General features: G+C 38.0%; 1 protein-coding gene across 12 annotated transcripts in view; it reads left to right on the top strand.

Annotated features, from left to right (window-relative positions):
* The first annotated feature begins 430 nt into the window (after positions 1–430).
* The window catches only part of SLMAP (sarcolemma associated protein), a 157,501-nt gene continuing 142,362 nt past the window's right edge, over positions 431–15,569 (top strand). For all 12 annotated transcript variants that reach the window (XM_068982103.1, XM_068982099.1, XM_068982101.1 and 9 more), the window contains exon 1: positions 431–629. In XM_068982103.1, the coding sequence (XP_068838204.1) occupies positions 432–629 (198 nt within the window). In that variant the 5' untranslated portion in view covers position 431. The remainder of the gene's footprint in view (positions 630–15,569) is intronic.

Here is a 15,569-nt window from a genome sequence, read left to right as displayed (position 1 = left end):
AACATTTCCGCCACCGAGGGGGAAAAGCGGCCACGATCCCAAACAAAACACAAGAATTGGCGTGTGACTCATCTGCTTGGATACCTCCAGCCCCCAAACTGTCTTCCAGGAGTTTTCTGGGCCGAAGCTGTCCGATGTTTGAGCCTTTACTTCCCAGGGAAGAAGATGGACTGAAAGCCGCCAGTTGCGGACTTTTGGGTGATCAAGGCGCTGCTGGGTTTTCAAGGAGGTGATGGGGCTTGCTCTGGCTTGTCTTCCCACCCAAGTGAAGAGTTGTTGATGTTCACTGGTTATGCTTAGACAATGTACAGTTTGCTTTAATTTAAAATTGCGGGGGTGGATAAGGGGGTTTAGGCTTGTGAAGGGCAGCTCGGATCCGGTGGAACTCCTCTTTGTCCCTGGTAGGAGAGACACCCCCAAGTCTGTCCTCGATGCCGTCAGCCTTGGCCATCTTCACTTGCCGCCCGAACTCACACCCGTTTCAGGAGCGTCATGTCTACCTGGACGAGCCCATTAAAATTGGCCGCTCCGTGGCCCGCTGTCGACCAGCGCAGAATAATGCTACCTTTGATTGCAAAGTGCTGTCCAGGAACCATGCTCTCGTCTGGTTTGATCACAAGACGGGAAAGGTAATGTTACTAAGTTGTCTAACAATCGTTGCTTTTCGTTTCCCTTGGCGCTTTCTGCGTAAATGTATGCAGGATCCCAGGGTTTGCACCCAGAGGAGACTTTTCAGCCAGGCGGGGAAACCCAACTTTTTGTGTGCCTGGTTCTAGTGATTGAATGGAAAACAGAGAAGGAATTGTAATTAAATGCCTCGAGAGGGCGATGGCATCTTGATAACGTGGTCATTCCCAGTGAAATCCTAAACCCTAATGCGTTTTAGAAAGCTAGATAGTGAAACTTGGCTTCTTGCTTTCATTCTTTTCCGAAAGGTGAATTTGCAGTTCAGTGCTTGATGAAGAAAGCGGCACTTCCCAGAGCAATGCAGGGAATCTGTGGCCGGTACTATCCTGGGGCTCAAGTGTCTCAGTGATGAGATGTAGTTAACACCATAGCTTTTAACTGAGGACCTTTCTAGCAAAGGACAGTGTTTGTGTAAATTTACATTTTTAAAAGGTTTGATACGTATTTACCCATGAAGGAGTAATTTGCAGTTATCAAAGCTAATTTAATTAAGCATGAACAACTATAAGTTTATAATTTCAGAGTTTTGTTTGCAAGTTGGGTGAACATATACCAATTGCTTTTGAAAATCACTGTTGATGTGCCCTTCAGCACTTATTAAAAACAACTAATGCATACTTAGAAATCATTGTTAAAATTATTTTTTGAAAATATATCCAACTCTATCGATTATTGCATTACCTAGATGTTATAGGATGAATTTAGTTCTCATTATGTGTGAGTATTTTAGCATTTTTATGTTGGCACCCTAATTAACTGTACATGTAGATGCTTATGTCTTAATACAAGAAAAAAAAATTGAGTAAAAAGACCCTTTCAATTTTAAAACTATCTTTGTATGTGAATACACTAAAGAGCTCATCTTTGTGCTTAAATCTCAAGTTTTAGTTAAGCTACTGAATCCGTTCCAACTTAGAATTAAGTTATGTAAGACTAATAATATCTCCAGTTTTACCTCCTGACTTTTTGGACCCTCTTGCTGAGTTTAATGATTAAGTCTTTTTTAAAAGAAGAATTTAAATCTTTTAGAAGAGTTGTGTTTTGAAATGAAGGAAATCTGAGCCTGAAAAGGAAGAGAGAAAGGAATACTCCTGAATCAAGGAATTATTATATAAATTGTTGTTCACAGAAAGGAGGAAAAGATTGCCCAAGTGCTCTGTGCTTGCATAATATCTCTATCCTACTTTGTATGTAGAATGAGAACTAAAAAGTGTGTTATTTTTCTGTGTAACACCAGATGCTCCTTACCTGTGGAACAGATCCTTTTTTCTCCCTGGGAACTAAAGTTTGGGTGCCTGAAAGACCTCATAGATTACCAATAGTTATTTAAAGAACTCATCTTTCCAGTAGACAAATTCAGACAGCAGTTACCAGCTAGTTGCCTTAACCAGCTTTTACATTTTTGTCTTTTTATGTCCCTGAGTAACAGTTAAGGTGCAACTTAATCAGATAATAAGTTTGCTTAAAGTACATTGCACATGCACCTTTTTTATTCTGATTCAGTACTTAAAGGAGGCTCAGATTTTTTCTTTTACTTAGTTGAAAAACAGTGATTACATGAACAGTGCTTTTCATAGTTATACTAAAACCTGGATAATCGGTTATTTTGAGATGACTAAGAACAGATCAATAATAAGTGTTTTTTGTATAAATCAATATGATATGTTAAACTTTTGAATGGAATTTATTAGAAAACCTCATCTTTAAAGGATCACAGCTTATTTCTACCATTTGAATTTTTTTTGTCTTTCTTGCTTTTATTAGCTAAAACATACTCAGGATGTGAGGCCTTTAGGGTTCGATATAACTATTGATTATTGTACCACCTAATCTAGTTAAAACAAATAACCTGTCAGATCTTGCCATGTGATCAAATTGCTCTAGGAATTAACTACTTAAAATTTAGGTTTGAACAGACAGTAGGTTTTTATTGAGCATCTGTTATGTGCCATATATTGTAAGGTACATAGTTACAAAGAAAACCCACAGTTTGACCAAGTATCACTTACTGTTTTCTCTGTATGAAATTTCTAGTATAAAGATTTGTTATAATTGTATCATAACAAAAGTCCCCAGGGCCTATATTCCTAGCAAATTTCTTCGTATAAGAGTAGAATCCCCTCCTTCTGTATGCGTTGCCTCAGGTAAGTTTGTTTGTTTTTCCTCAACCTGCTTTACACTTCAGGTTTCTCTTCTGGGGATAATAATAGTATCTGTTATTGTTTTCACGATTCAGGTGATCATGTAAATCACTTAGCACCATGTTGCTTGCCCTTAATAAGGGCTCAGATCTTAGAGAAGAGGGTGTTTGGAGTGGAGAGACGAGGGAACCATCTAGGCAGGTCTTTGCAATTTGCTGTAGTGCTGTGAAATCTTAGGAAGGTAGTGCAACATTTTTTTCTTTCATGTGATGGCATGTGTGGAAGTAATTTTTTAAATTGAAACACACGAAGTTGACGATTTTGTCCAAATTGTCACCTTACCTGGGAAGTGGAGAATTGGGGTAATATGCCCTTTGGTTAACTTTCAATTTATGAGTGTTGCATTCTGCATTTGCCATTAAGGGAAGACCTTTAAAAGCTGAAAGAAATAATAGCCACTTAAAACTTTCTGATTAGTCAAGCAATACATGTTTATTGTAGGAAGTCTGCAAAGTGTAGGCAGATGGGAGAGCTCGGTGACACTTTTTAATGCTAAGTTCAAGGAATGTTTTAATGGTATTTAAAACCTGGTGACAGGTTTGGCACAAAGTGGAATTTAATAAGCTTCCCCAAATCATCTACTCAGTGATGTAGCAGGTGGATATTGCCCAGCTTGGATTCCGGCCCTGTGTATCATCTTTCACTCCTGTTTGGAGGTCAGACTCTTCAAATTAGATGGCAGATAATAGCATGTTATAATTTCTCTGTTGACTCAAGGTACCACTGAGCAAGCAAATCTGTCCATATGGTGGTTATGTAGAAGAGCTAGTAAGTCAGGACTGCCTCCTGATTGGGGTGGCCCTGTTTGATTTGAAGCTTTGTGAACCAGTGATAGTCTAGTGGTTGACACAGCAGTCTATTTCCAGTCTCACTGTAGTTTACCAAGTAGTAAATACTAGTAGTAGTTGTCTACTTCCAGTTTCACTTTTTAAATTTAAATTCAACACATTCTTGAGCACCTCTTCTATCTTGATCTGTTTTAGTGGAGGGCATAGTGGTGGGTGAGGGGAGGGGGAGAAAAATCATAAGAATTGGTGAGAAATTGTTACCCCTTTTCAGGAGTTTATATTTCAGATGGAGAGGGTGACTAAGCACCTTGAGAACAGTTGATTGGAGATAGTATTATTTAAGTTTAAATGGCAAGAGAAGGATTTGAGACTTTAAAATAGGAATGGATAGGTAAAGAGAAGATGCTTTTCTGGCTTGTGTTTGTATGAGAGGATGAAGGTGGAATAAAACAGACACGGAAGCTGATTTTGTTGGACTGAAGGGTCCTTTTGGAGAGTTGCTATGATAGTAGCTGTGAGAGCACATTCGTCGTGTGTATGTTTTCATGTTTGTGCCTTGTTTTTGTGATTAGTTGTCAGACCCTGGAGAAGAGGGTCTCTGCCTTATGTGTTTTCTTTTATTTCTTAGGAAGGAGATGTTGAGTAACTGAAGCTGAGTAGAGAGTGTGGAGACAAGTTGTGGAGTGCCTTTATTTATTTTTCAAGGAAGTGGACCCATGGGATATGGAAAGACAGGGAGAGTTCTGTGCAGAGCACTGACGTACCAAACCATAATTTACGAGTGATAAAACAATATGTAGAGTGACCTGGAACAAGGAAAATGGGTAACCAGTAGCTTAAGTTATTTTGTACTAAGTTATTTCTTACTCTGTTACCATGCTATTCTAAATACTTTACATGTTAGCTTATTTAATAGTTAAGTATCTATTTAAGATAGGTGGGAGTTCCTTGGTTGGTCCAGTGGCTAAGACTTTTTGGCCTCTGTCTCACAGGATCTTAGTTCTCTGATCAGGGATGGAACCCGCCCCCCGCTGCAGTGGAAGCTCGAAGTCTTAACCACCCAGCCACAAGAGAAGTCCTGAATCCAAGCACTTAATCACTCTGCTATTCCAGGGCTTTGTGAAACCTTAGATACGATGCCATTTTGTAGGGGTACAGGCCAGGTTCACAGTAGGAATGAAAATGACTAAATGCCAGAAAGTGAAAAAAAGACAAGTGTGTTGTCTGTTAGGACTTCAGCAAAGAGAAAAGTGCCATATGGACTGGAGATTGTAGGGAGGGTTTCATGGATGAGATGCAGTTTGAGCTAAGACCTTAGGACTTTCTGAATAGGGCAGAATGTAGACAGCCAGAATCAGTCAGAAAGGAGTTTTGGGTGGGAAGAAATCTAATGCCTCAAGTAAAGGCATAGAAGCAGGAATGTTGTGGTATGTTTCAAGGACACTGCAAGAAAGTCACTGCAAGGGAGGAATCTCCAGAATTTGACAACCAGGGTTGTTTTCTTTTGTCTTCTTCCTATATGACTGCAGAGATCCTGGCCTCAGTTTTGGGGGAGAGTGGCAGATCCTATATTCATTGATTTTGTTTATTTGTGTGTTGTTTCAACAGATGCCTAATTTTTTTATTGTGGTTGTTGACAGAAGTTATAAAGGTCAGAAAGAGCTGATTTTTGTGAAAAAGACATGTATTTGACATGTTTAATATGGATTAATGTAAACATGTTTGGAAGGCCCGGTTATATATCCACAGGACATAATCATTTCCTTCTGTCTTAATTTTCACAGTAGTGGAAAGTTAATGAAATATTTTATCCATCTTATCCATCCATTGTTTAAAATATGGACTGTGTATACACTTTAAACATTTTTGTTCTGCTTATTTGACTTTACTCCCTTGGTTGAATTTACTCTTTACCTTCTCAGGCTCCTGTTTGGTTTTCTCAAATGGTATTTATGTTAAAGCTTAGTATCTATTCTTTTTTATAAATAGGGAGGAGGGTGTCTGTCATTCAGAGTTTTAAGTGAAAAGATTGTGAGATTGGTTCTTGATATATGTCAGCTACTTGAATTGAGAAAAATGGTGGCATTTGTTAGCTGCAGAAGTGTTCTAGAGACTCCTGCCCATGCTTCTCTCACTGCCACTGTCAGTGGATGAGCAATTTATATACCCCTATTCAAAATCTAGGTTGCTGTACTGTTAATTTTTCCCCCCATTGATTTTTAGCATGATATGCAAAGCCTTCAAAATCCATCTCTCATTTCCGTTTTTTTTCCAGCTCTTGTTTTCTGTTACTCTTTTTTTTTTTCCCCTTTGCCCCAGACTCTGCAGTAGCTATGTGACAGTCCTCACTGTTCCTTGAAAAAGTGGCTTCCTTTCTTTTTTTTTAAGCTATTTTGTCTTCCAGAATGACTTTTCCCCTTTGTCCCTTGAGGCCCAGTTCCAGTGTGAAACCTTTCCCTACTCCCACTAACTGAAGAATTAATTGCTTCTTCCTCTGTGTTCCCATAGAACTTTGTATATAATTTCATTATGAGACACAAACAAGAAAATAACTGTGATGCACACAGCCAGATGTGTGCTCTTGAGAACAAAGGACTAGACAGTACATAAATGTTTGAATGAGTGAAATGAACAATGAAGCAGTCTCTGTTTCTGCAAACTCTGAGGAGGGTTAGAGAGCAGAAGGTCATTCGAGTTAGTTCTCAATTTGAGATCACAGACTCAATTTCCAATAGGTACTGTTTGTATAAATCATTACTCACTGAGAATTTGCAGTGTGCAAGGCACTTTGCCAGGTGTTTTGGTATCTTAGATAATCTTGTGGTTGGTGATATAATTTTGAACCATTATATTTATATCCATTCTCATGCAAAATAATACTTTTAAGGATTTAATAATATTCAGCATACTTTCTTATTTCACTTGATCTGTATAACACGTAAGAGGTAGGTAGAGCAACTGAAGACTGGCTCCATTTTATGAAAAGAGTTTGCTGTTTAGAGGTTATTTGCCCAAGGTCATCTCTTAGTAGCTATGGAGAGGTGGAACCAGAATCTAGATCGTTTCCCTCTGAAATAAAAGCTAGCTGCTAGACATTTATTCTAAACTATCTTATTATGGAGTTAACAATTATAATGAAAATCTGTCTTTTGCTCTCTTTAAGGGTAATCTAATCTATTATTTTCTGGGAGTATGACTGAAAAACTTGTTGTATGACAAACTTCCAAAGACTGAGAGTCTGAGTTAATTATTTTTCTGAGTCAGCCAGCGTTTTTTAAACATCCCCCTACTACTCCTAGCAATAAATGCATTTTTTCCTAAATTGGCATTCAGGCAACTGATTTGGATTTGAGTGTTTATGCAAATAAATGAAATGGCCTTGGAAAAACTTGTTTCCCATGTAAATTTTTAATCCTTTATAAAGAGAACAACTGACAGGTGTAGAGGAAAAAGGAAAGTTTGTGTAGGTATTTAAAAGCATGGAAGACTTTGGTGATTCTACTGAATCCTTTGTAAAATGTATAATCTGGATTAGATTTTAATTTAAAAATGTAGGAAAGTTTGTTTTCTTATTTATTTGCTTTAAGGTTTTATCTGTACTTTCAGGCTTATGATTTTATCTACATTTATAACTACTGACTTATTCTAGCTGAGCCAAGTAGAAATAAATTTCAAATATGGACTTTCAAGCTATTATTTATTTTCTTATTTTTTACTTGTACAAGTAACAGGAATACATTGTTATAAAAATTGAAGCAATAGGGAAGTTTGTGGAGTATATGTGCATCATCTTTCACATAGATACCTTTTACCTTCTAGAAGTAACCGTTGTTACTAGCTTGATATGTAGTTTTCAGAACTTTTACTGTGCATTTGTCTACTTGGGTATATAGATAAATAGTTTTTTGTTGGCTTTTTTTTCCTTAAGCAATTGGATCATAATTCTGAATGTACCTGTTAGCTGATGATATCAAGTGAATTGTGATAAGCTTATCTAAAATGTGTTAATATGCCCCAAGTTAAGACCAGCATCTAGACTGCTGTAAAATTAATATCACTTCATTGAGTGCTTACCAGGTAGTATACTGAGTTTTATGTATGTTATCTCATTTAATCCTCACAACAGACTTATGCAGTAGGTACTATTATCCTCACAGTGAGAAAACTAAGTTTCAGGGAGTTGAAGGAATTTTTTTCAGGGTAATACAGGTAGTGGTGAAGTCAAGGTTCGAACTCCAGTCATTTGATTGCAAAATGCATACTCTTGATCACTCTGTTGCTTATTACCTCAGCACCTCTACACAATTAGTCATCGTTAATCTCATCACCAACCAGTTAGTGAGCAATATACTGAAAGAAAAAAACTGAAATAAAAACCTTATTGTCTGTTAACTCATAGATATTTTTTATAGTAAATCTGTGTAGAGTTGTAATTGAAGGTCAGTTCCTCAAACAGTATTTATTCATCACTTAAATTTTTACAATTTGAAAAAGAAAACAACTCTACATGTAAAGATATTATAGTATCACTCTTCAGATAGTATAATATATTAAAAAAAGGTATATTATACTTTATATAGTATATTTTATAATATGCTAAAAACTACTTTTTCATTAGATAATTTATAAACATACTTTATTGAGGTATAGTTGATTTGCAAAATATGTTTCAGGTGTATAATAGTAGTTCACGATTTTTAAAGATTATTCTCCATTTGAAGTTGTTATAAAAAGTGGACTATATTCCTTGTGCTGTACAATTATCCTTATAGCTTATTTATTTCGTAGATAGTAGTTTGTACCTTTTAATCTCCTACTCCAGTCTTTTCCTTCTCCCCGCTGGTAACCACTATTTTCTTCTCTGTATCTGTGTGTCTGTTTGTTATATTCAATGGTTTGCTTTATTTCTTAGATTCTATGTATAAGTGTTAACATACAGTATTGGTCTTTCTCTTTCTGACTTATTTCACGAAGCATAGTACCGTCCTGGTCCATTCATGTTGTTGCATATGGAAAAATGTCATTCTTTTTTGTGGCTTAGTAGTATTTCATTGTATGTCTGTACCAAATCTTCTTTACCCATTCATCTGTTGGTGGATACTTAAGTTGGTTCCATATCTTGGCTATTGTAAATAATGTTGCTATGAACTTTGGGGTCCATGGATCTTTTTGAATTAGCCCTTTTTTGTTTTTTTTGGCTATATGCTAAGGATTGGAATTGCTGGATCATATGGCAGTTCAGTTGCTCAGTCGTGTCTGACTCTTTGCGACCCCATGAATCGCAGCACGCCAGGCCTCCCTGTCCATCACCTACTCCGGAGTTCACCCAGACTCGCATCCATCGAGTCTATGCCATCCAGCCATCTCATCCTCGGTCATCCCCTTCTCCTCCTGCCCCGAATCCCTCCCAGCATCAGAGTCTTTTCCAATGAGTCAACTCTTTGCATGAGGTGGCCAAAGTACTGGAGTTTCAGCTTTAGCATCATTCCTTCCAAAGAAATCCCAGGGTTGCTCTCCTTCAGAATGGACTGGTTGGATCTCCTTGCAGTCCAGGGGACTCTCAAGAGTCTTCTCCAACACCACAGTTCAAAAGCATCCATTCTTCGGCACTCAGCCTTCTTCACAGTCCAACTCTCACATCCATACATGACCACAGGAAAAACCATAGCCTTGACTAAACAAACTGATGGTAGTCCTATTCTTAGTTTTTTGAGTAATATTCATACTGTTTTCCACAGTGGCTACACCAATTTACAGTCCCACCAAAAGTGTATGGGTTCCCTTCTCTCCACATCCTTCACTGGATAATTTCTAAGTATAATATGTTTGGGGTTGTATTTTAAATTGTATATATGAAGCTCTCCCATAAGTAAATCTAATTTAGAAAACAATTAATGTGTTTTTTAACTATTTAAATGTAGAAATAATTATATTATTAAATGCCAATTATAAATTTCCTTTCACTTCAAAAGTTCAGGGATGGAAGATAAGATCATGTTGTATGTTACTAGTATAGCTGTGGTAGCTGGTTGTAGAATAAATGAAATCTATAGCTTTGAATTTTTTGGAAGAGTTTGCTTAGTAAAAGGGAATGTTATAGAGTTATCATATAAATCAGCAATTTTACTTCTATATATATACCCAGAAGAAATCAAAACATATGTCCGCACAAAAACTTGTACAGATATTCATAGTAGAAAAAGAAAAGAAACTACTCATTATCCATCACCTGATGAGTTGATAAATAAAATGTGGTATACTATATAAAAAATATTATTTGGCAATTAAAAGGAATGAAATATTGATACATGGAATAACATGGATGAACCTTGAAAACACTATGTTAAGTGCAAGAAGCCAGACACGAAAGGCCACATATGGTTTAATTTTATTTACATGCAGTTGGTAAAGAATCTGCCTGTAATCCAGGAGACCCACGTTTGATCCCTGGGTTGGGAAGATCCCCTGGAGAAGGAAATGGCAACCTATTTCAGTATTGTTACCTGAAGAATTCCATGGACAGTGGAGTCCATGGAGTTGCAAAGAGTTTGACATCATTGAGCAACTAACACACATGGAATGTGTAGGATAGGCAGCTTATTGGAAAAGACCCTGATGCTGGAAAGATTGAAGGTAGGAGAAGGGGGCAATAGAGGATGAGATGGTTGGATGGCATCACCCACTCAATGGACGTGAGTTTGAGCCAGCTCTGGGAGACAGGGAAGGACAGGGAATCCTGGTATACTGCAGTCCATAGGTTGCAAAGAGTTGAACAACACAACTTTGCTACTAAACAACAACAACAACAGGATAGGCAGTTCCACAGAAGGAAGGTAGATTAGTGGTTATGAGAAGCAGGAAGTAACGGGAAGTGTGATGGTTAATTTTATGTGTAAACTTGGAGAGGCCAGGGTGTCCAGTTTTGGTTAAATATCAGTCTAGATGTTGCTGTGAAGGTATTTTTAAAATGTGATTAACATTTAAATCAGTAGGCTTTGAATAAAGCAGATTACCCTCAAGAATGTGAGTGAGCCTTATCCAATTAGTTGAAAGCCTAAAGAAAAAAGACTGAGGTCCCCCCAAGAAGGAATTCTGCCTTCAGAGGGCCATCGTATTCCAGGCTGCAGTAGCAGCTCTTCCTTCTCTAGCTTGCTGGCCTACCCTGGAGATTTCAGACTTGACGGCCCCTAGCATGTTACAGGAGCTAATTCCTTAAAATAAATCTTTATCTCTGTATGTATATATGTATATGGTGTGTGTGTGTGTGTGTGTGTGTGTGTGTGTGTGTGTGTGCACGCACACACCTACATCCTCTTAGCTCTGTTTCTCTAGAGAACCCTGGCTGATAAATACATGGAGTGACTGCTAAATTGGTACAGGTTTCTTTTGGGGATGATCAAAATGTTATAAAATTGTGATTGATGGTTGCACAGCTCTGAACTGTACACTTTAAATTGGTGAATTGTATGGTATGTGAATTAAATCTCAAAAAAAACTCATGTGGAAAAAGAGATATTAGATGCTGTAATAGACTTGTGAAACCAAGTAGTGTGTAAGGAAGTGGAAGAGTATAGAGTTCAAAGTGGGGAGGACCAGCAGAGCTTTTGAAGTACGGTGTGGCTTAATTTTTGTCACTAGTTTCTTAGTGTGAATGCCTTATACTCTTGGTTAGACTTTTGTTTGTTAAATTTAGTAGACAGAGTGTGTGTTTCGAAACTTTACATTTGTTGAAACAAAAGTCTAACCAAGAGTAAGATATTGATACTAAGGAAGTAGTGACAAAATTTTGGTATTACTGAGAAGTTGTAGTGCCAAAGTCTTCATGTGGGATTTGAGAAATGATTGGAAAGATGCATTGTATAAGTCTCAATCTGAACCTGGAGATCTTAAGATAATAATTTTACTCACCAGTGAATCTCTTGTATATTCAGGCTGATAGAGCATGGTAAACTATTGTTAGAATGAATGATGTTGCCTTGACTAAGGAAGTATTCATAGTTGTGCTTAAACTGGGACCGTCCCTGGTCTTTAACAAGTATCTCAGTGTCTCGTGTGCAAAACAGAGCAGGGTGGTGCCCAGTCGTTAGTTGCTAAGTTGTGTCTGATTTCCTTTGCGACCCCATGAACTGTATGTAGCCTGCCAGTCTCCTCTGTCCATGGGATTTCCCAGGCATGAATACTGGAGTAGGTTGCCATTTCCATCTCCAGGGCATCTTCTCGACCCAGGGATCAAACCTGAGTCTCCTGCACTGGCAGGCGGGTTCTTCACCACTAAGCCACCAGATAGTGCCCAGTAGGTAGTACTGAAAAATACAGTTACAATACAGATAAGTCCAACAATAGAGATATTTATGAATCACTGTTACCAAGGAGCTAAGGGAATGATATATTCCTTATCCTAGGATTGGGGGTAGAAAATATGGAAGGAGTGAAGTGAACTTCCCAGAGAAAGTTGTCTTTAAGCTACTGTTTGAAGAGTGAGTTTTTTACTCTCTGTATAAAAAAGAGCAGGACTTTCCAGCCCCAGGGAATCGTGTGTATTTAAGTCAGAAAAGCCTAAAGAGAATGATGTAATCTGGCAAATGCAAACCCAGAAGTTAGCAGAATTGAGGAGGGGAGAATAAAGCCACTGTCAAATCTTTGGGCTAGTGGAGCACTGCTGGTAGAAGTTCTAGGGTTGGGCTACCTTAGTTGGAATCCTGGCTGCACTGCTTGCCAGATGGGTGACCTTGGGGAGTCTCTGTGTCTCCTTTTCCCTCATCTGTAAAAGGAGGATAATAGTGGGATTTGCCATGTTGGATTGTCGTAGGGATCATGAGAATTCACATAAAGCAGTTAGCAGAATGCTTGGCGTGGAATAAGCACAGTCTCTGCCTTAGAGTAGTTCGATTTAGGATTTTTTTACTTCATGATAGTATGAAAGTGATCATAGATTCAGTAGAACAGTGCTTCAGATTTTGGGTTTTGATCTTTTCCTGCTATATGTGGTATGGTACTCCCCTGGGATACAGGGGTAGTGACAGCGAGCCACAGCTCCTTGTCAGCTATGCAATCACAAGGGTAAACAGCCAATACGATTACAACTGTCTGTGCCCACACGGCCCTTCTGTTTTTCATTTTTAGTATAGTATTCAATAAATTACATGAGGTATTCGGCACTTGATTATAAAATAAGCTTTGTGTTAGATGTTTTTTCCCAACTGTAGGCTAACTTAAGTGTTGTGAACACGTTTAAGGTAGGCTAGACTGAGCTATGATGTTCAGTAGGTTAGATGTATGAAATGCGTTTTCAACTTACAATAGGTTTATTGGGATGTAACGTCATTGTAGGTCTAGGGAGATCTGCACTCAATAACTTGTATCTATTTTAATTTTTCTTTTTATTTTTAGTTGGTGTGTTTCCACAGTAAGACCTATAAGCTTATTTTTCATAAGTATGCTTTTTCATGATTAAAAAGGTTTTTTTCTCCTTTGAATATCTGTCTTTAGAGTCTCCTCAACTAAGTAAATTATTTGACACCTTGGAACTTTTTTGAATGTGTTAAAGAAGTAGTGTGACACAGTAAAAAAATATTTGGTCTTTGTCCGAGGTTCCTGGCACACAACTAAAACTCTTGGAATCTCCCAAATGATGAGTGTCTTTTGTATGTTAATAAGATGACTGGTGGCTGGGAGACTCTGGATAGCTGGTGCTGGTCAGGATGATGCTGGTCACCAGAAAGAATAAGTGATTAGAGGGCTGGAACTGTGAGACCTGCTTACCATCTCTGGGAAGAGGAGGGGTAGCAGGCTGAATGAAGTCTGAATTCTGTAAAGACTCTTGAACAGTGAGGTTCTGGGAGCTTTTGGTTTGGTGATCACATCAAGGTCCTCGAAGGGTGGCTCAGCTGAGAAGACATGGAACCTTCCTGCCCTTTCCCCCATATCTTATTCTTTGCAACTGTTTCATTTGACTGTTCCTAAATTATATCCTTGTTGGAGGTGTCAGTGACAACCTGGGACTTTGACTGGCATTAGAAGTGGGGCAGTCTTGTGGGAATGAGCCCTTAACTTTTTTGAATGTGGAATTCACTCTAGGCAGATAATGTCAGAATTGAATTGTGGGACACTCAGCTTGTATTGGGGCTCCCCTGATAGCTCAGCTGCTAAAGAATCCACTTGCAATGCAGAAGACCCTGGTTTGATTCCTAGGTTGGGAAGATACCCTGGAGAAGGTGAAATGGCAACCCACTCCATTGTTCGTAGCTGAATAATCCCAATGACAGAGGAGCTTGGTGGGCTACAGTCCATGGGGTCGCAAAAAGTCAGACATGACTCAGCAACTAAGCACAAACACGAACGAACAGCTTGTATTAGAAAGCTGGAAGAGTAGTGTTGGAAAAGACAACCACACATTTAGTAACACAAGTATTGTGAGTATAAACAGTTCAAATAGTCTTATTAATATCCATTATCCAGTACTACCAAGTTTGTATGGTTTCCCTTTAAAAGGAACAAAAAATCATTAGCACACTTGGCCTATAACACTTGATATAGAATTAAAGGAGTTGAGTAAGTTAAATGATGAAAATCTAGTTAATCAGGAAATGTAAAAGAGTGTATATGCTATATTAGGCAACGTGGGGCATAATGAAAGTATTAGGATGTTACTTTGATCTTCGAGGAGCTTATTGTAGTTTAATGGGGAAGCCGAAGCTAACTCCATAAACAACTAGGGAAGAATTAAGTTCTAAATGGAATTAAGAGCTCTATGTGGTTAAGGTGGAGAAAGCTTGAATTGGACCCTGAAGATTTAGGGTAGAAGTAACAGGTGTCCTTGGTGTATAAAAGTCTGGGTGAAAAGGCGTGAAGCCAGAGGGATAGTCTAGCGGCAGTTGTGTGTTAAGGAGCTCGAATACTGGATGGACCAGGCAGTTGGGGTTAAATGACAGTGGTGAACTTGTCAGCTTCCATTTTAGGAAGACTGTGACGGTACAAGCGTTGATGGGGCAATAGGGCAGAAATCTTTAAGGAACGAAGGCCCAAGCCCTGGGATTAAGAATCTTGGTTTGTAATTTAGGAGAAAGTCATGCTTCCCCTTAATCCAACCACATAACCCTAATAACTAGGCTGATATGTTCTACAGTGGGTTATGAAATACCCATCTGCTTTATTAAGGTGGACTTAATAATAAAGTGATAGGAAAATGGTGAGGATTTGATTCATAGTGAGTAGACAAAATTCGAAGTTTCCCAAGTATGATTTCTTATTTTCAAGACTGTTTTTCTCTTAGCATATTAAAAGATTCCACTTGTGTGCCTCATTTCAAGGTATTTTTTCGTCAGTTACTCTATATTCTGGAATAAACTTAAATGCCATTTCTGACATTGTCAGAAGTATAGATTTACTGTTTTGAATGAGAAGTGAAAGAAGTTACAAGGATAATGAAGAGAATATTGTATATGAATGTCCCAGTCAGAGGCAAATGTATTAAGTGACAGTACTTACTTCAGTAGATGTAGATTTTAAAGCATAAAATTTATGTAGTAGTACTGCTCTTGCCGTTTTAAATTGATGCTGTAAGCTGAGGTTTTTGTTCATAATTGTCAGTTGTATGGAGGCAGAGTTTTCAGAGAAGCATCAGTGAAGTTTATTGACATTATTGTGGTTTTTCTTTTTCATTTTTTTTAGCTTTATCATTCCTATTGTTCTTGGTTTTAATAGTTCATTTATTCCTGCCCCCCTTAACCTGATTTGAGAATTGTATCAGAATTTTATCCTTTGTTTTAGCTGCATCTGTTTTGAAAGCTGATATAACAATAGGTAAACTTTTTGAACAATGTGTGAGAAACTGATTAAAAAGCATTTTCCATTATTAGGTGGTTCCATTATAAAAGTTAGTCATTATTGCTTC

Source organism: Capricornis sumatraensis, chromosome 10 (assembly GCF_032405125.1).
Source record: "Capricornis sumatraensis isolate serow.1 chromosome 10, serow.2, whole genome shotgun sequence".
In the NCBI taxonomy this organism is placed as follows: Eukaryota; Metazoa; Chordata; class Mammalia; order Artiodactyla; family Bovidae; genus Capricornis; species Capricornis sumatraensis.
Note: the sequence above shows the minus strand (reverse complement) of the source record. Positions and strands in the feature narration are given on the sequence as shown.